The 23,061-nt window shown below is 36.4% G+C and overlaps 2 protein-coding genes across 9 annotated transcripts; both read left to right on the forward strand.

The window, feature by feature from the left end:
• Window positions 1-15: 15 nt before the first annotated feature.
• LOC110839806 (BTB/POZ domain-containing protein 6-B) lies at window positions 16-9,841 on the forward strand. 5 transcript variants are annotated; one of them, XM_087352310.1, is made up of 6 exons: window positions 16-296; window positions 397-443; window positions 4,138-4,303; window positions 4,410-4,540; window positions 6,335-6,539; window positions 6,795-9,841. In XM_087352310.1, exons 3-6 carry the CDS (start codon window positions 4,184-4,186, stop codon window positions 7,791-7,793), a joined length of 1,455 nt encoding a protein of 484 aa, XP_087208436.1. In that variant the 5' UTR covers window positions 16-296; window positions 397-443; window positions 4,138-4,183; the 3' UTR covers window positions 7,794-9,841. The 5 variants fall into 5 exon arrangements, with proteins under 5 accessions (XP_087208436.1, XP_087208434.1, XP_087208437.1 ...); XM_087352308.1 differs by lacking the exon at window positions 4,138-4,303 and adding an exon at window positions 2,526-2,641 and having other exon boundaries at window positions 18-296; XM_087352309.1 differs by lacking the exons at window positions 16-296; window positions 397-443 and adding exons at window positions 539-681; window positions 2,526-2,641.
• A 4,618-nt stretch (window positions 9,842-14,459) lies between these two features.
• Window positions 14,460-23,054, forward strand: LOC147873174 (BTB/POZ domain-containing protein 6-B-like). 4 transcript variants are annotated; one of them, XM_087352304.1, is made up of 6 exons: window positions 14,462-14,736; window positions 14,837-14,883; window positions 16,663-16,778; window positions 18,571-18,701; window positions 20,497-20,701; window positions 20,958-23,054. In XM_087352304.1, the coding sequence occupies exons 1-6, from the start codon at window positions 14,732-14,734 to the stop codon at window positions 21,954-21,956; spliced, it is 1,503 nt and encodes a 500-aa protein (XP_087208430.1). In that variant the 5' UTR covers window positions 14,462-14,731; the 3' UTR covers window positions 21,957-23,054. The 4 variants fall into 4 exon arrangements, with proteins under 4 accessions (XP_087208433.1, XP_087208430.1, XP_087208431.1 ...); XM_087352307.1 differs by lacking the exon at window positions 16,663-16,778 and having other exon boundaries at window positions 14,460-14,736; XM_087352305.1 differs by lacking the exons at window positions 14,462-14,736; window positions 14,837-14,883 and adding an exon at window positions 15,137-15,264.
• The last annotated feature ends 7 nt before the right edge of the window (window positions 23,055-23,061 follow it).

The raw sequence follows: 23,061 nt of genomic DNA on the forward strand, positions 1-23,061 counted from the left end.
CAAGTTCGCTGATAGCACTCGTTTTCTGATTGTAGGAGTTCCAGAAACATTGACTTCGCCGCCGTGAGAATCTGAAATCTCGCCGGAAATGGAATCTGTCAAGTTGTTGGTATTATCTGTGGTAATCATGATGGTCGGCGGAGCATAAGACTATGATGCCGCTAACAATAGTGTTTCTGTTTTAAAAGGTGTGATAATAAATCGTAAACATATATACTCTCAAATTCGAAAAGAGCTAGTTCTGTAGAATTCGAACCTATTAATACATCAGAGACTGCTACGAAAATAAGAATGAGGTACAATATTTGAATTTTGACATAGTAGATGTAGTTGGCATGTTGTGGTTGTTTCTTTTTTAGCCTTATTTTCATTTTTACGATTCGTTTTGTCTTGTAGCGAAGACGTGCAATGTGCCAACGATATGGAGCGTGGTGAAGGATCTGGTAAGTTTCTTTTGACAGTAACAGAGATACATTTTTAGCTGTATCTACATGTGATTTAAATTTATAAGCAAATGGTGATGATGTAATTTGGTGAGAATTTGTCTGTAATGACGTATTTTGTTTTTGGGAAGTATTCTGTACCTTTATTGTATTTCTCGGTATTGTCTGAATGTGCTACATTGTTCTGTGACATGTTCTGCACCTTGCTTTCTAAGATGTGTGGGATGCATCTGTATCTGTAAGAATGTCAGATTGAGATTTTAGCAACAGTGAAATTTGCTGTCTTCTGGGTTTTTGTTCTGTGTAGTCTGGTAGAAGTTCTACCAGACTACATGGTGCAACAACCCAAAAAAGCAGCCATCTTCAATATCACATTAGGTTATTTCTGTATATATACATTTATGTGCACCTTTGCAATTAGATATGTACTGATATGTGTCCTGTACCTTTATATTTAGTCTATTGTTTGGTGTTAGTGAAACTGAAACATTACAGTTATGTTGTATGTTCAAGTCTCTGTACAATGTGATATATAATATGAAACAAATCACAATGTTACTAATATACAATGTAGGACTTCCTTTTGAGTTGATGGTACTACACTGAGCTATAGATTGACCCAGCCTGCATCTCCCTTCTTCTGTTATGCTACCCTTCAAGCCATGTAGTTATGCTGTTTATACAGATATTGGTAGTGATAGCCTTCATTAGAGTCAAGTGCTTTGAGCTGATGGCCACAGGCAAAAGGGGGCCTGAGGGAATTTAACAATAAGCAATTAAGTGTTGTTGCCAAAGTTTATGGAACTTTGTTCTAAGGCCTCAATATTGAAGAAATTTTGACTGATGTATAATCAAGGATCAGATTGAGGAGTGAATGTTCAGGCACTGAGGAGAACATGTTTTTTTACGTTTTTTATTACTGGAAGTTATAACCACCAAATAAATTTTAGGTTTTTTTGTTCAGTTAAATTATAGAGCTGGCAGCCAATTTGCATATTTCTTTACTAGTTTTTCATCAGGTCCCACAGTATCTACTTCCTCTCCTCTCATTTTGGCCATGCAGCTATAAGTAATATACCTGCTAAAGATTATTCAGGGATGCTGACCTTGGGCAAATTGTAACAGGTATTACATCACACGATAACCAGTACTTCCAGGCAAGAAGTAGAATTGTTGATAACACATTTCATTATACATAGTGATTGCATAGTCATGCAACCCATATTAAAATGTTTTTTTATAGTTAAAGTTCAATTGGATTAATAAACACAGTATTGCTGTGACTGTACAAGAGCCCACACAGGCCACGTCATGGTATAACCTGCTCACACCAATCTGTCAGTTGTCTTCAGTCAGTCGATGTGCAAGGATGTTTTTCCACGTGTACAAGTGCTTATTGCCTAATACTACCTGGCATCACATTCTTATGTAACTTGCTAGAATTAATTTAGAGATATATTTCTCAATTCTTTTGTGCCAGACAAATTGATATTATGTCATCTGGTGAACCATTCCCATAACTTAAGAAGTGTGCAGGACATAAGCCATTCCAGTTCACCTGTGTTTTGTGACATTAACCTTCAAACTTCACAACACTGTCCACAGAGGTCACTTATAAGACTTTTCTCTTCAGAGTGGATTATCCTGTGAAAATGTTAATAAGGCAACTAGAATTTGTATTAGCAATTGGTTGCAAGACTTTTCAATCACTCTGTACCATGTTAATTCAGTTTAGTTTACTGTGATTATGTATTTTGATATTTGGGGTTGTGTGGTTAATTAATTGACTGGCTGGCTGGCTTTTAAGTAAATCTATATAGATTATGTAGTGCTGAATATCTAGGAGTTTTTATACTTGCAGTAACAGTATTATGTAGATTTAATCAAGTCAGACACACACACACAGTGTACACATTATGCATCTAGTTCCTGTCGAAGATCGTTACAAAAGTAATTTATTTTTCTGAAATTGTTTTGAATGCCATATCTGCAGTTTGCAGTGAGCATGTTAGATTTTGCAGTCCTATCATGTTTTAATAAATTAAACAACATTTTTAGTTATTTGTTTTGGAATATTTTTAGGTGGCACAAAATGGCAGCAGAAAAATAATGATGTCAAAGAACGTTTGTCACATTTGAGGACATCTGGTGATTTTAGTGACTGTGTGTTCATTGTGGGAAGTGGTGAGACTGTGGAGGTTTGTGCTATGTCCCCTTGCTATATTGTAAATTTAGTCATATTATTTTATATTTCATGCCAAAAGAAAATTTTTGGTAACAAAGAAGAATGACTTATTTTAATATCTTGTCAAGAAATTTATAAAATTGCTTTTGGTATTTATATAATCTTTTTAGAAAGTAAGTTGTTTTGTTGTGTCTTATGTTTTTTTGTGTCTTATTGTTTTGTTCTGTCTCATTGTTTTATTGTGTCTTACTGTAGTACCACTGCCACCAGGTAAAAACCATTTGCAGTTAATAATAAATAAAATAATAATATACAATGTAAGTTCAGACATTTTACATTAAACAGGAATAGTGTTTAGTACCACTGCAGTTACTTAGCAGTATAAAATTATGCAATATATTATGAACATCATCCTTTATAACTGACTGACACATATTACATTAAAGTGATTACTGAACTTCACAGTACTTTCTCTCCAGCGAAGACTCTACCAGGGCCACACATTTTTTAAATAGCTTGTGTGCTAGAAGAGCTTTGTTGCCTTTCTAAAGGAAAGAACATAAAGCATTTATTAATTTATAGAAATTACATTACATTGTAAGCTGGTCACAGTGGCGGCGCGGTCTGAGGTTTTGGCCTTCTGCGCTTGGCCATTGGGGCCGTAGGTTCGAATCCCACTCAAGGCATGGATGTTTGTTCATGTCTGTTGTGCTGTCTTGTGTACAGTTAGAGGCCTAGCGACGGGCTGATCACTCATCAAAGGAGTCCTACCAAATGTCTAAATCGAATAAGTAACCTTCAAAAGAGGCACAAATGATGATTATGACATTATATTGGAAAGGAATATCACAAATTATGAGAATTATGTAGAATTATAAAATATGTGCGTTATGAAATTAAGAATTGTCTTTGTTGTTGAAAACATGTATTAAAACTTTCTCTTTTAGAAAGGTGATAAATGTAGTACTTGTGATAAAATTTATTTGAGTAGAGTATTTGGGTTGGCTCGTATTTTAATTTACAAATATATCTGTGCTTGTGTGTGTACATGTGTATACAGTGGCAGAAGAACAATGGGATGGAATGAAAGGAACAGTTTGGAGCCACAGGTAAGTTGTAAGTAGAGTAATTTTGTGTTTGCACAGTTATGTTTTATAAAATGTGCACAAAAATTACTATGGTATACTTTTTTGGAATTATCACCACTTTCATTTGAAATTTATCGGAAACATTCTGTTTGTGAACCACGATAAAGAAAAAGAAATCTAGTACTGGCCAAAGACTTTGGTTGTTGTGAGTTACTAATTGTCAAATTACCTGCATGTTCTGCAAATATGTAAACTTAAGTCATTAATTTAGGAGACTGTACCATTGCCTGAGCTGGAGTAGCTCAGTCAGTATAGTGTCTGACCATGGACTCCAGAGTTTATTCCCTAGTAGGAGTCAAGGATTTTTCTTCTAGCCTGTGTGTCAATATCAGCTCTGGGACCCACCTAGCCTTTTTTCCAGTGAGTGCTGGGGGATACCTTCTCTGAGAGTAAAGTGAGGTTGAGACATGACACGGACCACATCTACTGCCATGGTCAAGAACGTGTGGGAGCTTCCCCCCCCCCACAAAAAAATATCAGCTCCATGGTGTGGAACCAGACTTTTTATGCCATTGCTTGAACAAAAGGTGCTGAGGACTAAATGTGACCTGTGGGCTAGGTTTACTGTTTGTGAGAAGTTAAGTTTTGATATAAACAGTTGTGCAGCTCGTAACAAAGACTTTTATCTTCCAGACTGTTCGGGCCCATGAATTGATCATGCGTATGTCAAGTCCAACTTTTGAAGAGTTGTTAATAACAAACAAATCAGATGGTGCTGTTCATATTACTGATATTGAACCAAGAATATTTAATATGATGCTTGAGTAAGTATGCCATACACGTGTATTGTCACAATGTGTATATATTCTAGTGCATAAGTTCCATGCTAAAATACCCCTGCTTCATATTTGGGTGGTTTGAATCAAGCCTTGTCTGGAGAATGGTTATCCTGACCAAAGTTTTTGTGGTTTGGCTTACCTACTTTATCCTCCTATGTAAGTAAACTTGCGTTTATCAAAGTATATTTGTAATGTGCGCTTAATATGTTGTATTAAATGCGTTTAGATTGTGAGATTTAAGGTTTTTACTGTAGTTAGAATGAAGATATTTATCTGGATTTTGGCACTGTGTAGACTTGTCAGTAGATGCCAGTGTTTCAGAGAAACATGGTCAGAGAGACATGCTTCAGGGCGGTAATGAACTTCAGCTTATTCTGTTCTTGACCATTCTTGAAAGCACTAGACTTATAGGATCTTCATTCCACTCGCACGGATTACTCATCGCCCTGATGATGGAGGCAGCAAGGACCTCTGAAACGTCGGTATACTTCTACCAGACTACACGGCACTACAACTCAGCAAACTTCAGACTCACTGCTGTGAAAACCTCAAATCCTCTATTGTAATATTGTTGCTTGACTTTTTAATAGCGTTGTTTAGGACGTTGCAGTATTTTTTGTACTGGCTTTTCAGTTGATGGTTGTTGTTGTGCCTGCTACAATTTCAGCGTTTCCTATACAGAATGAGTCAGAAATATGTTTACAAACTTCGTGTGCATGTTCAGGATCAAAAAATAAGAAAAAGTGTTCCTATAAACATGGGGTCACAAATGTTTCATTTTCAAAATAATAACCAAAAATTAGTTTCAATGAATTGACTTTATATCAAAGTGAATCCAGCTTCCATCAAAAATTTTCAATTAACGTTTGCTCAGGAATTGTTGGCGACACGCTTAATGGTCCACACATGCTTCCATCGCGTCTAAGGGGACCTTCATATCGGTGATTCTTAAGAAGACACTTGCCACGTCTCCTTGAAGATGTACCACTGAATACAAGAAAACAAATGTGGTTTGTACATGACAGAGCCCCAGCACACTTCTAACATCGCATCAGATATCATGTCAATGAACAGCACCCTCGGCGATGGATTGGGCGTGGTGGCCCAGTAGTAATGAAACCGAGGTCACTGGATCTGACTCCATTTGACTTTTATCTGTGGGGTGACTTGAAGTCCGTCGTTTATGCAACACCCATAAACAATGATGACGACCTATGAGAACGTGTGCAGAATTCATGCCAGATGATTTGAGGAAACCCTGGTGTGTACGAACGAATCCGTCATTCTTGTGTACGTCGTGCTCGTGCATGTGTGGAGAATGGAGGATCAACCTTTGGGCATCTGTTATAAAGAAACATCCCTGTCCTTATACTTGGCAATAAAGGCATACATTGAAAATTTATTATTGGCTATTATTTCAGAAATGAAACATTTGCGACCCCATGTTCATAGGATTTTTTTTTCTTATTTTTTATCCTTGAACACGCACACGAAGTTTGTAAACATACTTCTGACTCACCATTTATATGTTTACACAATATTCTGATTCCCTTAGTTAATCACTCTTTTTATATTTAACTTGTCTATATTTTAAATGGAAAGCATGATTCAGAGGTTTCAATAAATGTATAGTGAAGACAATAAATTTTTCTTGTTGCATTTGGACTGCTATAAACAGACTTCTAGTTTTCATTTTGAAGGTAGCTGTTGAACTGAGTGCAGTAAGTTCTTTCCACAGCTTCTTGTTTTTTATGTTAAATATATACTGTTTTTACTTAGTTACATGTATCTCGACCACATAAAGTTGAAATGTACTGAGGATGCCAGCGCTCTTTATAAGGCAGCTGTGAAATACAACTTGCCTTATCTATGTGAAGTCTCTGCAAAGTACATGGTTCGGGACATAAACGTTGATACACTATGGCCTATCTTACAGCTGCTTTCTCAAGTTCAAGAGCCGATTCTGAAAGAGGAATGTGGCAAGGTAATGTTGCAATATTAGAACATGTTCATATAAATACTCTTGTACTTGATGTTACAGAAAAGAAATCAGATTGAATTTTTTTTCTTTGACCTCATTTACTTGTTCCTTCCTAGGCACTTGAAAAGTCTGAGGAATTGCATAGAATGAATTGCTATGTGGGCACAAAATTCATTCTGATTACTGTTTTAAGCTACATTATAGGCACAGTGTGTCTACCATATCACAATAAAGATTTGGTTAATGTTGTTTTTGCAGTTTGTGAGTAAAAATCCATCACTGGTACTGAAGCATGCAAACTTCCCCAATGTGGATTGGAATATTGTGAACATGATAGTGGAGTTAGACTGGCTGGATGTACCAGAGATTGAGATTCTGAGAGCAGTAGAGAAATGGGCAGAGCATCAATGCCTCAAAGTCAACGACCTCCCAGACAGGGATAACAAACGTTCAGCCATCGGTCCTGTTATCCTGTCCAAGCTGCGTTTCCTAGCTGTTTCCCGGGAAGAATTTGTGAAGGGGGCAGCTTTTTCAACTACCAGTGACAAAGGTCTTCTAACATTGGAGGAGAGCTATGCCATTCTCATGAATCTCACAGTTCCTGTTTCATATCCCATGCCTGATGGAATCAGCGGAGACGGTCATTCACGCATGCTGACCAAGTTAAGATGCATCCGTAAGATTCAGGCGACATCCTCACTCTCTTTATTCACACCCGGAGGCTTCAGATCTCCCCAGCCCATTGTTATTGATTTTTCCTTTAACAATACATTGGACCAAGTTGTGGCATTGGCATCACCCTCTCAGACAACCAAATTTGGTAGCAAGAACTTCTCACTTGGTATCAAGGTGGATCATTCCATTGTACTGTGTGGGATTCAGGTTCCCACTTTATTGTCTGCAACAGGAGCCAAACCTTTTGCAAATGAATATGATGAGTCATTCGTAGTCACTGTGTTGGATGTCTTTGGAACCCCAATCAGTCGTACAGTATTTTCTGGGAAGATTTCATATGGGTCTGTGATTGACATCAGCCTAAAAGAACCAGTAATTTTGCAGAAGAATGGCACTTATGAGGTTCAAGTATACACAAGCAACCTATATTTCTTGAGCAAGAAGCTGCATTCAAAGGAAGACTGTCCCCCAGTGAAGTTCACATTCACGGACGTCATCACGGTTCATAAGCCTGAACCATCATCACCCCTCTATCATGATGTTGGTTTTGTTACTCAACTCATATATTCAGTATGGGCGTGATCTGGTCATCATCATGATCATTCTTTTTGTACAAATGTACAATGAATGTTTCATTCCTAAATGTGAAATTATTCATGGCAGAACTGAAGTGCAGTTTAAAATTACATCTCTTATTACAAAGAAGTTAATCCAGCAAAGAGGTGAACATTTTAAAATCTGTTTGCCACTTTTATGGACAGAATTGTGAGATATGAGGCTTATATGGCGGTGAGTTTGAAGATGGCTGTCTTTTGGATCGTTGCCCCATGTAGTCTGGTAGAAATTTTACTAATGTTTGGTAAACTTTTCTCTTGTTTTGTATGGGTGCGAAGCATGGTCTCTCACTCTGAGGGAGGAACGTAGATTTCAGGTGTTTGAGAATACGGTGTTGAGAGGATAATTGGGCCTAGGAGAGAAGACGATGGGGCATGGGAAAAACTGCATAATGACGAGCTTAAAAATTTGTATTCCTCAGGGTGATTGAGTCAAGAAGAATGAGATGGGTGGGGCAAGAGTTGTGCATCAGGTATTGGTCAGGAAGCCTGAAGGGAGGAGACCACTGGGGAGACCTAGATGTAGATGAGAGGATAATATCAAGTGGGGTCTATGGGGAGAGTTGAAGGCGATTGGAATTTCCTGTCCCAGGATGGACCAGTGGAGGGCTTTTCTTAATTTGGTGATGAACCTTCAGGTTCCCTAAGCCATCTACTTAGTTTGTAAACTTTTACCAGACTACATGGCGCACCAACCAGAGGATAGTAATGTCCTTATCACTTCATCATACTTTTTTACCCATGGATGCTTCATAATAATATTCTATTTATTGATTATCGACAGTTGACAATGTGTTCAGACAGTTTTAAGTTTATTGTCAGACTTATATTGTATTTCATTAGGACTTCAAAATTTGAAGAACAAATAGGGGAAGCAGTTGAATGCTGTATGCTGGAGGAACAAGTTACAACTGTAATTCTAGCAGCTAGAATTATGGTTGTAACTAGAATCTAGCTTGTATTGTTCATCTCTGTAATATCCATAATCTTATTTTAACTCTTAGTTTAATGTATAGATGTGTTTTGTTGTTTTATTTTATAATAAAGGCTCACCTTGGATATGTAATATGCATGTTAGTTTCTGTCTTTTCCATTTTTCACCTTTATAAGATTCTACTCCTTTATATAAACAGTGCAAAACATCAAACTACTCATCTGTTAAATTTTAGTCTTTTAGGTTGTGATTGTAGTGTTCTTGGCATGTGATATGGCTAGTCCATTGTGAAAGGTTTTTCTCTATTTCTGGACATCAGATTAATTAAGTATGATACTGGAACCCAGATTAATGAAATTTTGATTTATAAATCGGCTAGATCGCAGCTACTCTGCATCGTGTCAGAGGTCTGCCAAGTAAGAAAAGCAATCTGTATCCTTGTCAGTACTAAAATCTCTGACTCCTTCATAAAAGCTCGATATGTATTCATCATCATCGATTAGGCACTAATGCCTGTTCCGGCTTCAGATTGATCTTCCCATCTTCTTGGCCGACCTCGATCTCTTTTCCCGCTAGGTTTGTAGCCGAGCGCAGTCTTAGAAAGTCTGTCTTCAGAATATTCATCTGTTTTAGATCATTGTCTTCTGGGTTATTACATGGTGTAGTCTTGTAGATGGTTATCATTATTTCTGTAGAACCTGTTGATTCCGTGTTCAGTGCAGAAGTGAGTACAGGTGGAGTGTGGAGTGGAAACTAGAAGATTTTGGAAATCAGAGCCAGTGATTGGGAGAAGAGGTATAGATTATATAATCCATCAAAATCCTAGTCCTACTCACTTCTACCCAAAGATGGAGACATTTGTTCCCTCCAGACTATTGATAACCACCTACATGACTACATGGTGTCTCATAAGTCAGAACAAAAATGTAAACACTTATCACCCTGAAACCTCGAAACTCAGAATCATCTGTGTGTTAACATTGATATTTATACTGTGTTACATGTAAGTAGATCATTATTTAGCCAGGAGTTATGTGTATGTTGTACAATTTTGGGAATATTAATTAAAGTAACAGACACCATCTTCGTTTTTATTGTGAAATTCAACTTTATGAAATCATGAGTGAAACAAACACAGACCATATTTCCTTAGCAGTATGTTATGATAATTTTAAGGCAGTCTCTCTCAAGTATGAGGTGACATGAAATCAGATATCTTGAATATAATGGAATTCAGCTTGCCTTTCACAGTGTTAAAGGCTTTAAAGTGGTAGCCAGAGCTTTATATCATGCAGTGATACCATATGACAGGACACCAGTCTTTCTGAAATATGATCACATAATCCAATCAAGGAAATGTAACATTTTTTGTATATCAGGGCACCCTGCATTTATAGCCTCAGAAAATGGAAAAAATATCAGTCACATTTTAACTACCATGCTTAGATTTCATGCCTTGCATTTAGATTTTATGATAGTTAATTGTATAATTTTTGTAAAAATATGCATTATTTTGTTTGTTGGGGGTGATTATTATTGTTCAAGTTCTTGATTTGCAGGTAATTAAATAATGCATTGTGTACAGAAGTTTTATCACAAATGCATACACATTCTCATAAATAGCTAATAATATAGTGTAACATAGTTTGCAGAGTACTAAGATCATGATGTGCATAATGTGGGTGGCTTGTATTGTGCTTTGCACAAGTACATTGCTGTTCAGAAAACATCAGGCAGGTCCATTGATTGACATTGGTGTGGTCCTAGTGGTTCAAAATTAGGAGGAAAGAAATTGATCCGCATGAGTAGAGAGTAGAGTTTATTTACATTCCATAGATCCTTCTTAGGACTCAACCAAAGGATGTAGAACATGTCATTTCATACAGTATACATACACTTCAGAACTTTCAACACAAGAACATATTTCACATATCAATGTACATAAATTTCAGATTCTGCAATACAAGTATGAAAACTAATTTTACAAATTAATATACATAAACCTCAGAATTTTAAATATAAATACAAAACTTGCTTTACATATACGTAGATTATGGATATAAAGCTTAAACATTTTCAGCAGAGATGAAATCATCTACAGAATAGAAGGAGTGAGTAAAGAGGTAATCTTTCAATGCAGGCTTGAATATCTTTATATCATAATTTAGACTTTTAATTGTTGGTGGAAGATTATTAAATAACTTGATACCTGTGTAGTACACTCCTTTTTATATTTAGTGAAGTTAGCATTTGACACATATAGATCATGTTTACGTCTTGTATTTGAATTATGTACATCTGTATTTCTTTTAAATTTACCCATGTTTTCCACCACAAATGATAGCAAGCAGAGTATAAATTCACTTGCAAGTGGAAGTATATTAAATTTAAGAAATAATTTTCTACAAGATACCCTGCTTTTGACACCGGCCATTATTCTAATTATTTTCTTTTGCATGTAAAAAACTTTATTACTGTCTGTTGAATTTCCCCAAAAGATTAATCCATATGACAATACAGAGTGAAAGTAAGCAAAGTAAACTAGCTTTAAAGTATATATTGTCATGAGTTGTACGACTGTTCTCATGGCAAAGCATGCAGAGCTTAATTTGGGAATAATATACTCAATGAGTTTCTTCCAATTTAAGGTACTGTCGACTTGTAAGCCAAGGAATTTGTTTCTTTCAACTTCCACAATTAATTTTTCTTCAAAACCTATATTTAACCAAGGATAGGTCTTGTGCTTAGTAACAAATTTTATGAAGTTTGTTTTTTCAAAATTTAGTGCCAATTTGTTAGCTCCAAACCATTTGTTTATGTTGACAAGGACATCATTCATGATATTTTCAAAATAGACCAAATTCTGGCTGTGTAATATTGATATTTGTATCATCAGAAAAAAGAATATGTTTGGATATAGAGTCTATAGTTGCCGGCAGGTCATTTATATATATGAGGAAATGTAAGGGTTCAAGAACTGAACCTTGTGGAACTCCGCGATTTACGATACCCCATCCTGAGTAGCTATTATGATTGGTATGGGGGCTTTTAATTTCTACTTTCTGCCTTCTATTATTTAGGTAGGATTTAAACCATTGTCCTGCTATACCTCAAATTCCATAAAATTTCAGTTTCATTAGTAATATTTCATGGTTTACACAATCAAATGCCTTGGCTAGGTCACAAGATATTCCACCCACATGCATTTTATTGTTAAGGGCACATACAATTTCATTAGTGAAACTAAATAGAGCCTTTTCTGTTGAGAGATTTTTTTCTAAATCCAAATTGCTCCTCAACAAGGATGTTGTTTGAGTTTAAGAATTTATTTACTCTCTTGCATATAACTTTCTCAAAAATGTTAGAAAATGTTGTCAGCAGTGAAATAGGTCTGTAGTTAGAGATGCAGGAGTTTTCACCCTTTTTATATAGTGGTTTTACTTTTGAATATTTAAGTCTTTCAGGAAACATTCCTACAGCCATTGAATGATTACAGAGATAACTTAATGGAATACTTATATAATCTACACAAGATTTAAGTACTTTAGATGAAATTCCATCATAACCACATGAATTTTTTGACTTGAGAAAAGTTATTATACTTTTAATTTCATTTGGTGTGGTAGGAATAAGATTAATATTTGGAAATGAATTTCGAATTGCCTTAGCCAAGAACTTCATTGCATCTTCGGTTTTTGGAGTTATGGTATCACTGCTGTTCATTCTTTCTACAATCGTTAAAAAGTAGGTATTAAAATAGTTAGCTATAAGTTTAGGATCATTTACTCTGTTACTATTTATCATTAATGGTGGGCTTTCAATGTCTGTAGATTGTTTGCCAGTTTCCTTTTTTACAATTTTCCAAACAGTTTTTACTTTATTTTCAGACTCTACTATCAATTTATTGTAATGCATGCATTTAGCTTCTTTAATGACTTGAGATAAAATGTTGCAATATTTTCTATAGTGTTGCTTCAATAGTGGGTTATTACTGGACCTGCTAGTTAGGTAAAGAGCTCGCTTACATTTTCATGATGTTTTGATTCCTTTAGTTATCCATACATTGGTTTCAGACAATTTTTTCTCTGTTTTAGTAGGAAAACTTTTTTCAAATATGTTTAGAAAAGAATTGAACTTTGAATCCATATCACCACCACTGAGTAATAATTCCCAAGCTTCACTACTGAGATGTTGTATAAATTCATTTAAAGTGACTTCATTCATCACTCTAGTTACCTTCTTATCATTGCGAAACTTAGAAATAAGGTTTATGTTTTTTATAACTAATAGTTGAGCATCATGATCAGATAGCCCATTTATTACCGGTTTAATGGAAATGTGTTCTAACCTGTAACTATCTACAAAAATATTATCAATGGCAGAGTTGGAGCTATTTTGAATCCTTGTGGGAAAGCTAACTGTAGGTGTAAGATTAAACGTTGCTAAAAGAGAATTCAGACATTGCTTATGGCAGCTTTCAGAGAGATAGTCAATATTTATATCCCCACAGAAGACAAATTCCGTTTTTGGTGTTTAACTTGTTAATAAATGTTTTAAAGTCACCAGTTGGTGCTCTGTATATTGCTAAAAACATAATTTAGAAAAATTTATATCAAGTTGTACAGCACAGCATTCTATGTCCAGCCCCTTGCAAAATTGCACTAGCTCTATCTGGCTAAATTTTAGATTATTTTTAACAAATAAAATGATCCGAAGCTTTCACAGTGACTAAGTATAATGAATTCTGCACAGGCTAGCAGCCGTGTTAGTGCTACTGGTAGTCCTAGAAGAATCTATTAAACTGATCTGTTGTAGGTCAGGAAATAATTTTCAGTGTATATTCATATAAGAACTGAAGTAGACAATAAATAGGAGAACATTCTTCACATAACTGATTTGAGCCTTAGTGAAGGACTTAATTCCTCTTACAAGCATTAACTTTAACATTAATATTATGAAAATAATGGGAGTAGCTAGTCACTATACCGACTGAGCTATGCTGGCTTTGTAGGTGTGGAAAAGCATATTCAAAATTGTCGTTTACTCTCCACATACTATTTCAGTTCCTTCTTCATTGTTGTCGGTCTGATAAAAGTACGTGTAACAGGCAAACTACGGCAGCAATGCTAAGAGAAAAGGCAGTTCAAATAAATACAAGTACAGTTTAGAGACGGTTTTGTCTGTGGGTGTGACATGCTAGACCCTGAGCCAATGTCCACTGTTACCACCCTTTCGCCGCCAAGTTACCAAGATTCGTCTATATATATATATATATGAAACATTTTTGTTAGCATTTGAATAAAGTATTTTTTCCAATTAACTCCGTAAATTCGTACGAATTCTATGATCGGTGGTGTATTTTTCCTTCATTGTGTCTAAATTCAATGTTCCATTGATTTAAACAGCATTTACATAGCCGCACTATCCTGTAGATGTAGTTAACGATTCTTCGTGTTAGAGAAGTGTGTTTATTTCAACGTCAGCGCAGATGTTATCAAAAGGAAACTTTGGAACAGAGCTCCTTAATGTTTGTTCTGTTTTTACTCTGATGTCAGAATTGGAAATGGTTAATTGCTAGACTATCATAACTTCTATTAACAGTATCATAACTTCATATAATGATGCGTATGAAACTGGAACGATGCTAGAAGAATAATTTAGTAACATTCTGTTTTTACTTTCAAGTTCGCTGATAGCACTCGTTTTCTGATTGTAGGAGTTCCAGAAACATTGACTTCGCCGCCGTGAGAATCTGAAATCTCGCCGGAAATGGAATCTGTCAAGTTGTTGGTATTATCTGTGGTAATCATGATGGTCGGCGGAGCATAAGACTATGATGCCGCTAACAATAGTGTTTCTGTTTTAAAAGGTGTGATAATAAATCGTAAACATATATACTCTCAAATTCGAAAAGAGCTAGTTCTGTAGAATTCGAACCTATTAATACATCAGAGACTGCTACGAAAATAAGAATGAGGTACAATATTTGAATTTTGACATAGTAGATGTAGTTGGCATGTTGTGGTTGTTTCTTTTTTAGCCTTATTTTCATTTTTACGATTCGTTTTGTCTTGTAGCGAAGACGTGCAATGTGCCAACGATATGGAGCGTGGTGAAGGATCTGGTAAGTTTCTTTTGACAGTAACAGAGATACATTTTTAGCTGTATCTACATGTGATTTAAATTTATAAGCAAATGGTGATGATAATGTAATTTGGTGAGAATTTGTCTGTAATGACGTATTTTGTTTTTGGGAAGTATTCTGTACCTTTATTGTATTTCTCGGTATTGTCTGAATGTGCTACATTGTTCTGTGACATGTTCTGCACCTTGCTTTCTAAGATGTGTGGGATGCATCTGTATCTGTAAGAATGTCAGATTGAGATTTTAGCAACAGTGAAATTTGCTGTCTTCTGGGTTTTTGTTCTGTGTAGTCTGGTAGAAGTTCTACCAGACTACATGGTGCAACAACCCAAAAAAGCAGCCATCTTCAATATCACATTAGGTTATTTCTGTATATATACATTTATGTGCACCTTTGCAATTAGATATGTACTGATATGTGTCCTGTACCTTTATATTTAGTCTATTGTTTGGTGTTAGTGAAACTGAAACATTACAGTTATGTTTTATGTTCAAGTCTCTGTACAATGTGATATATAATATGAAACAAATCACAATGTTACTAATATACAATGTAGGACTTCCTTTTGAGTTGATGGTACTACACTGAGCTATAGATTGACCCAGCCTGCATCTCCCTTCTTCTGTTATGCTACCCTTCAAGCCATGTAGTTATGCTGTTTATACAGATATTGGTAGTGATAGCCTTCATTAGAGTCAAGTGCTTTGAGCTGATGGCCACAGGCAAAAGGGGGCCTGAGGGAATTTAACAATAAGCAATTAAGTGTTGTTGCCAAAGTTTATGGAACTTTGTTCTAAGGCCTCAATATTGAAGAAATTTTGACTGATGTATAATCAAGGATCAGATTGAGGAGTGAATGTTCAGGCACTGAGGAGAACATGTTTTTTTACGTTTTTTATTACTGGAAGTTATAACCACCAAATAAATTTTAGGTTTTTTTGTTCAGTTAAATTATAGAGCTGGCAGCCAATTTGCATATTTCTTTACTAGTTTTTCATCAGGTCCCACAGTATCTACTTCCTCTCCTCTCATTTTGGCCATGCAGCAGTTTTCCCACGTGTACAAGTGCTTATTGCCTAATACTACCTGGCATCACGTTCTTATGTAACTTGCTAGAATTAATTTAGAGATATATTTCTCAATTCTTTTGTGCCAGACAAATTGATATTATGTCATCTGGTGAACCATTCCCATAACTTAAGAAGTGTGCAGGACATAAGCCATTCCAGTTCACCTGTGTTTTGTGACATTAACCTTCAAACTTCACAACACTGTCCACAGAGGTCACTTATAAGACTTTTCTCTTCAGAGTGGATTATCCTGTGAAAGTGTTTATAAGGCAACTAGAATTTGTATTAGCAATTGGTTGCAAGACTTTTCAATTACTCTGTACCATGTTAATTCAGTTTAGTTTACTGTGATTATGTATTTTGATATTTGGGGTTGTGTGGTTAATTAATTGACTGGCTGGCTGGCTTTTAAGTAAATCTATATAGATTATGTAGTGCTGAATATCTAGGAGTTTTTATACTTGCAGTAACAGTATTATGTAGATTTAATCAAGTCAGACACATACACACATTGTACACATTATGCATCTAGTTCCTGTCGAAGATCATTACAAAAGTAATTTATTTTTCTGAACTTGTTTTGAATGCCATATCTGCAGTTTGCAGTGAGCATGTTAGATTTTGCAGTCCTATCATGTTTTAATAAATTAAACAACATTTTTAGTTATTTGTTTTGGAATATTTTTAGGTGGCACAAAATGGCAGCTGAAAAAGAATGATGTCAAAGAACGTTTGTCACATTTGAGGACATCTGGTGATTTTAGTGACTGTGTGTTCATAGTGGGAAGTGGTGAGACTGTGGAGGTTTGTGCTATGTCCCCTTGCTATGTTGTAAATTTAGTCATATTATTTTATATTTCATGCCAAAAGAAAATTTTTGGTAACAAAGAAGAATGACTTATTTTAATCTCTTGTCAAGAAATTTATAAAATTGCTTTTGGTATTTATATAATCTTTTTAGAAAGTAAGTTGTTTTGTTGTGTCTTATGTTTTTTTGTGTCTTATTGTTTTGTTCTGTCTCATTGTTTTATTGTGTCTTACTGTAGTACCACTGCCACCAGGTAAAACCCATTTGCAGTTAATAATAAATAAAATAATAATATACAATGTAAGTTCAGACATTTTACATTAAACAGGAATAGTGTTTAGTACCACTGCAGTTACTTAGCAGTATAAAATTATGCAATATATTATGATCATCATCCTTTATAACTGACTGACACATATTACATTAAAGTGATTACTGAACTTCACAGTACTTTCTCTCCAGCGAAGACTCTACCAGGGCCACACGTTTTTTAAATAGCTTGTGTGCTAGAAGAGCTTTGTTGCCTTTCTAAAGGAAAGAATATAAAGCATTTATTAATTTATAGAAATTACATTACATTGTAAGCTGGTCACAGTGGGTGCGCGGTCTGAGGTTTTGGCCTTGTGCGCTTAGCAACTGGGGCCGTGGGTTCGAATCCCACTCAAGGCATGGATGTTTGTCATGTCTGTTGTGCTGTCTTGTGTACAGTTAGAGGCCTAGCGACGGGCTGATCACTCGCCAAAGGAGTCCTACCAAATGTCTAAATCGAATAAGTAACCTTCAAAAGAGGCAGCCAAGACCCACACTGGGTTGTAGAGCCACAAATGATGATTATGACATTATATTGGAAAGGAATATCACAAATTATGAAAATTATGTAGAATTATAAAATATGTGCGTTATGAAATTAAGAATTGTCTTTGTTGTTGAAAACATATATTAAAATTTTCTCTTTTAGAAAGGTGATAAATGTAATACTTGTGATAAAATTTATTTGAGTAGAGTATTTGGGTTGGCTCGTATTTTAATTTACAAATATATCTGTGCTTGTGTGTGTACATGTGTATACAGTGGCGGAAGAACAATGGGATGGAATGAAAGGGACAGTCTGGAACCACAGGTAAGTTGTAAGTAGAGTAATTTTGTGTTTGCACAGTTATGTTTTATAAAATGTGCACAAAAATTACTATGGTATACTTTTTTGGAATTATCACCACTTTCATTTGAAATTTATCGGAAACATTCTGTTTGTGAACCACGATAAAGAAAAAGAAATCTAGTACTGGCCAAAGACTTTGGTTGTTGTGAGTTACTAATTGTCAAATTACCTGCATGTTCTGCAAATATGTAAACTTAAGTCATCAATTTAGGAGACTGTACCATTGCCTGAGCTGGAGTAGCTCAGTCAGTATAGTGTCTGACCATGGACTCCAGAGTTTATTCCCTAGTAGGAGTCAAGGATTTTTCTTCTAGCCTGTGTGTCCATATCAGCTCTGGGACTCACCTAGCCTTTTTTCCAGTGAGTGCTGGGGGATACCTTCTCTGAGAGTAAAGTGAGGTTGAGATATGACACGGACCACATCTACTGCAAAGGTCAAGAATGTGTGGGAGCTTTCCCCCCCCCCCCCCCCCCCCCCCCCCCACAAAAAAATATCAGCTCCATGCCATTGCTTGAACAAAAGGTGCTGAGGACTAAATGTGACCTGTGGGCTAGGTTTACTGTTTGTGAGAAGTTAAGTTTTGATATAAACAGTTGTGCAGCTCGTAACAAAGACTTTTATCTTCCAGACTGTTCGGGCCCATGAATTGATCATGCGTATGTCAAGTCCAACTTTTGAAGAGTTGTTAATAACAAACAAATCAGATGGTGCTGTTCATATTACTGATATTGAACCAAGAATATTTAATATGATGCTCGAGTAAGTATGCCATACACGTGTATTGTCACAATGTGTATTTATTCTAGTGCGTAAGTTCCATGCTAAAATACCCCTGCTTCATATTTGGGTGGTTTGAATCAAGCCTTGTCTGGAGAATGGTTATCCTGACCAAAGTTTTTGTGGTTTGCCTTACCTACTTTATCCTCCTATGTAAGTAAACTTGCGTTTATCAAAGTATATTTGTAATGTGCGCTTAATATGTTGTATTAAATGCTTTTAGATTGTGAGATTTAAGGTTTTTACTGTGGTTAGAATGAAGATATTTATCTGGATTTTGGCACTGTGTAGACTTGTCAGTAGATGCCAGTGTTTCAGAGAAACATGGTCAGAGAGACATGCTTCAGGGCGGTAATGAACTTCAGCTTATTCTGTTCTTGACCATTCTTGAAAGCACTAGACTTATAGGATCTTCTTTCCACTCGCACGGATTACTCATCGCCCTGATGATGGAGGCAGCAAGGACCTCTGAAACGTCGGTATACTTCTACCAGACTACACGGCACTACAACCCAGCAATCTTCAGACTCACTGCTGTGAAAACCTCAAGTCCTCTATTGTAATATTGTTGCTTGACTTTTTTAATAGCGTTGTTTAGGAAGATGTAGTATTTTTTGTACTGGCTTTTCAGTTGATGGTTGTTGTTGTGCCTGCTACAATTTCAGCGTTTCCTGTACAGGATGAGTCAGAAATATGTTTACAAACTTCGTGTGCATGTTCAGGATCAAAAAATAAGAAAAAGTGTTCCTATAAACATGGGGTCACAAATGTTTCATTTTCAAAATAATAACCAAAAATTAGTTTCAATGAATTGACTTTATATCAAAGTGAATCCAGCTTCCAGCAAAAATTTTCAATTAACGTTTGCTCAGGAATTGTTGGCGACATGCTTATTGGTCCACACATGCTTCCATCGCGTCTAAGGGGACCTTCATATCGGTGATTCTTAAGAAGACACTTGCCACGTCTCCTTGAAGATGTACCACTGAATACAAGAAAACAAATGTGGTTTGTACATGACAGAGCCCCAGCACACTTCTCCCATTGCGTCAGATATCATGTCAATGAACAGCACCCTCGGTGATGGATTGGGCGTGGTGGCCCAGTAGTATGGAAACCAAGGTCACTGGACCTGACTCCATTTGACTTTTATCTGTGGGGTGACTTGAAGTCCGTCGTTTATGCAACACCCATAAACAATGATGACGACCTATGGGAACGTGTGCAGAATTCATGCCAGATGATTCGAGGAAACCCTGGTGTGTACGAACGAATCCGTCATTCTTGTGTACGTCGTGCTCGTGCATGTGTGGAGAATGGAGGATCAACCTTTGGGCATCTGTTATAAAGAAACATCCCTGTCCTTATACTTGGCAATAAAGGCATACATTGAAAATTTATTATTGGCTATTATTTCAGAAATGAAACATTTGCGACCCCATGTTCATAGGATTTTTTTTTCTTATTTTTTATCCTTGAACACGCACACGAAGTTTGTAAACATACTTCTGACTCACCATTTATATGTTTACACAATATTCTGATTCCCTTAGTTAATCACTCTTTTTATATTTAACTTGTCTATATTTTAAATGGAAAGCATGATTCAGAGGTTTCAATAAATGTATAGTGAAGACAATAAATTTTTCTTGTTGCATTTGGACTGCTATAAACAGACTTCTAGTTTTCATTTTGAAGGTAGCTGTTGAACTGAGTGCAGTAAGTTCTTTCCACAGCTTCTTGTTTTTTATATTAAATATATACTGTTTTTACTTAGTTACATGTATCTCGACCACATAAAGTTGAAATGTACTGAGGATGCCAGCGCTCTTTATAAGGCAGCTGTGAAATACAACTTGCCTTATCTTTGTGAAGTCTCTGCAAAGTACATGGTTAGGGACATGAACGTTGATACACTATGGCCTATCTTACAGCTGCTTTCTCAAGTTCAAGAGCCGATTCTGAAAGAGGAATGTGGCAAGGTAATGTTGCAATATTAGAACATGTTCATATAAATACTTTTGTACTTGATGTTACAGAAAAGAAATCAGATTGAATTTTTTTTTCTTTGGCCTCATTTACTTGTTCCTTCCTAGGCACTTGAAAAGTCTGAGGAATTGCATAGAATGAATTGCTATGTGGGCACAAAATTCATTCTGATTACTGTTTTAAGCTACATTATAGGTGCAGTGTGTCTACCATATCACAATAAAGATTTGGTTAATGTTGTTTTTGCAGTTTGTGAGTAAAAATCCATCACTGGTACTGAAGCATGCAAACTTCCCCAATGTGGATTGGAATATTGTGAACATGATAGTGGAGTTAGACTGGCTGGATGTACCAGAGATTGAGATTCTGAGAGCAGTAGAGAAATGGGCAGAGCATCAATGCCTCAAAGTCAACGACCTCCCAGACAGGGATAACAAACGTTCAGCCATCGGTCCTGTTATCCTGTCCAAGCTGCGTTTCCTAGCTGTTTCCCGGGAAGAATTTGTGAAGGGGGCAGCTTTTTCAACTACCAGTGACAAAGGTCTTCTAACATTGGAGGAGAGCTATGCCATTCTCATGAATCTCACAGTTCCTGTTTCATATCCCATGCCTGATGGAATCAGCGGAGACGGTAATTCACGTATGCTGGCCAAGTTAAGATGCATCCGTAAGATTCAGGCGACATCCTCACCCTCTTTATTCACACCCGGAGGCTTCAGATCACCCCGGCCCACTGTTTTTGATTCTTCCTTTAACAATACATTGGACCAAGTTGTGGCATTGGCATCACCCTCTCAGACAACCAACTTTGGTAGCAAGAACTTCTCACTTGATATCAAGGTGGATCATCCCATTGTACTGTATGGGATTCAGGTTCCCACTTTATTGTCTGCAACAGGAGCCAAACCTTTTGCAAATGAATATGATGAGTCATTCGTAGTCACTGTGTTGGATGTCTTTGGAACCCCAATCAGTCGTACAGTATTTTCTGGGAAGATTTCATATGGGTCTGTGATTGACATCAGCCTAAAAGAATCAATAATTTTGCAGAAGAATGCCAGTTATAAGGTTCAAGTGTACACAAGCAATGTATATTTCTTGAGCAAGAAGCTGCATTCAAAGGAAGACTGTCCCCCAGTGAAGTTCACATTCACGGACGCCATCACGGTTGATACGCTTGAACCATCATCACCCCTCTTTCGTGATGTTGGTTTTGTTACTCAACTCATATATTCAGTATGGGCGTGATCTGGTCATCATCATGATCATTCTTTTTGTACAAATGTACAATGAATGTTTCATTCCTAAATGTGAAATTATTCATGGCAGAACTGAAGTGCAGTTTAAAATTACATCTCTTATTACAAAGAAGTTAATCCAGCAAAGAGATGAACATTTTAAAATCTGCTTGCCTCTTTTATGGACAGAATTGTGAGATTTGAGGCTTAAATGGCGGTGAGTTTGAAGATGGCTGTCTTTTGGATCATTGGCCCATGTAGTCTGGTAGAAATTTTACTAATGTTTGGTAAACTTTTCTCTTGTTTTGTATGGGTGCGAAGCATGGTCTCTCACTCTGAGGGAGGAACGTAGATTTCAGGTGTTTGAGAATACGGTGTTGAGAGGATAATTGGGCCTAGGAGAGAAGATGATAGGGCATGGATAAAACTGCATAATGATGGGCTTAAAATTTTATATTCCTCAGGGTGATTGAGTCAAGAAGAATGAGATGGGTGGGGCAAGAGTTGTGCATCAGGTATTGGTCAGGAAGCCTGAAGGGAGGAGACCACTGGGGAGACGTAGATGTAGATGAGAGGATAATATCAAGTGGGGTCTATGGGAAGAGTTGAAGGCGATTGGAATTTCCTGTCCCAGGATGGACCAGTGGAGGGCTTTTCTTAATTTGGTGATGAACCTTCAGGTTCCCTAAGCCATCTACTTAGTTTGTAAACTTTTACCAGACTACATGGCGCACCAACCAGAGGATAGTAATGTCCTTATCACTTCATCATACTTTTTTACCCATGGATGCTTCATAATAATATTCTATTTATTGATTATCGACAGTTGACAATGTGTTCAGACAGTTTTAAGTTTATTGTCAGACTTATATTGTATTTCATCAGGACTTCAAAATTTGAAGAACAAATAGGGGAAGCAGTTGAATGCTGTATGCTGGAGGAACAAGTTACAACTGTAATTCTAGCAGCTAGAATTATGGTTGTAACTAGAATCTAGCTTGTATTGTTCATCTCTGTAATATCCATAATCTTATTTTAACTCTTAGTTTAATGTATAGATGTGTTTTGTTGTTTTGTTTTATAATAAAGGCTCACCTTGGATATGTAATATGCAT

Source organism: Zootermopsis nevadensis, unplaced genomic scaffold, assembly GCF_977971745.1.
Source record: "Zootermopsis nevadensis isolate Lab colony 2312 unplaced genomic scaffold, Znev_1.0 Znev_ptg000021l, whole genome shotgun sequence".
NCBI classification, from domain to species: Eukaryota; Metazoa; Arthropoda; class Insecta; order Blattodea; family Termopsidae; genus Zootermopsis; species Zootermopsis nevadensis.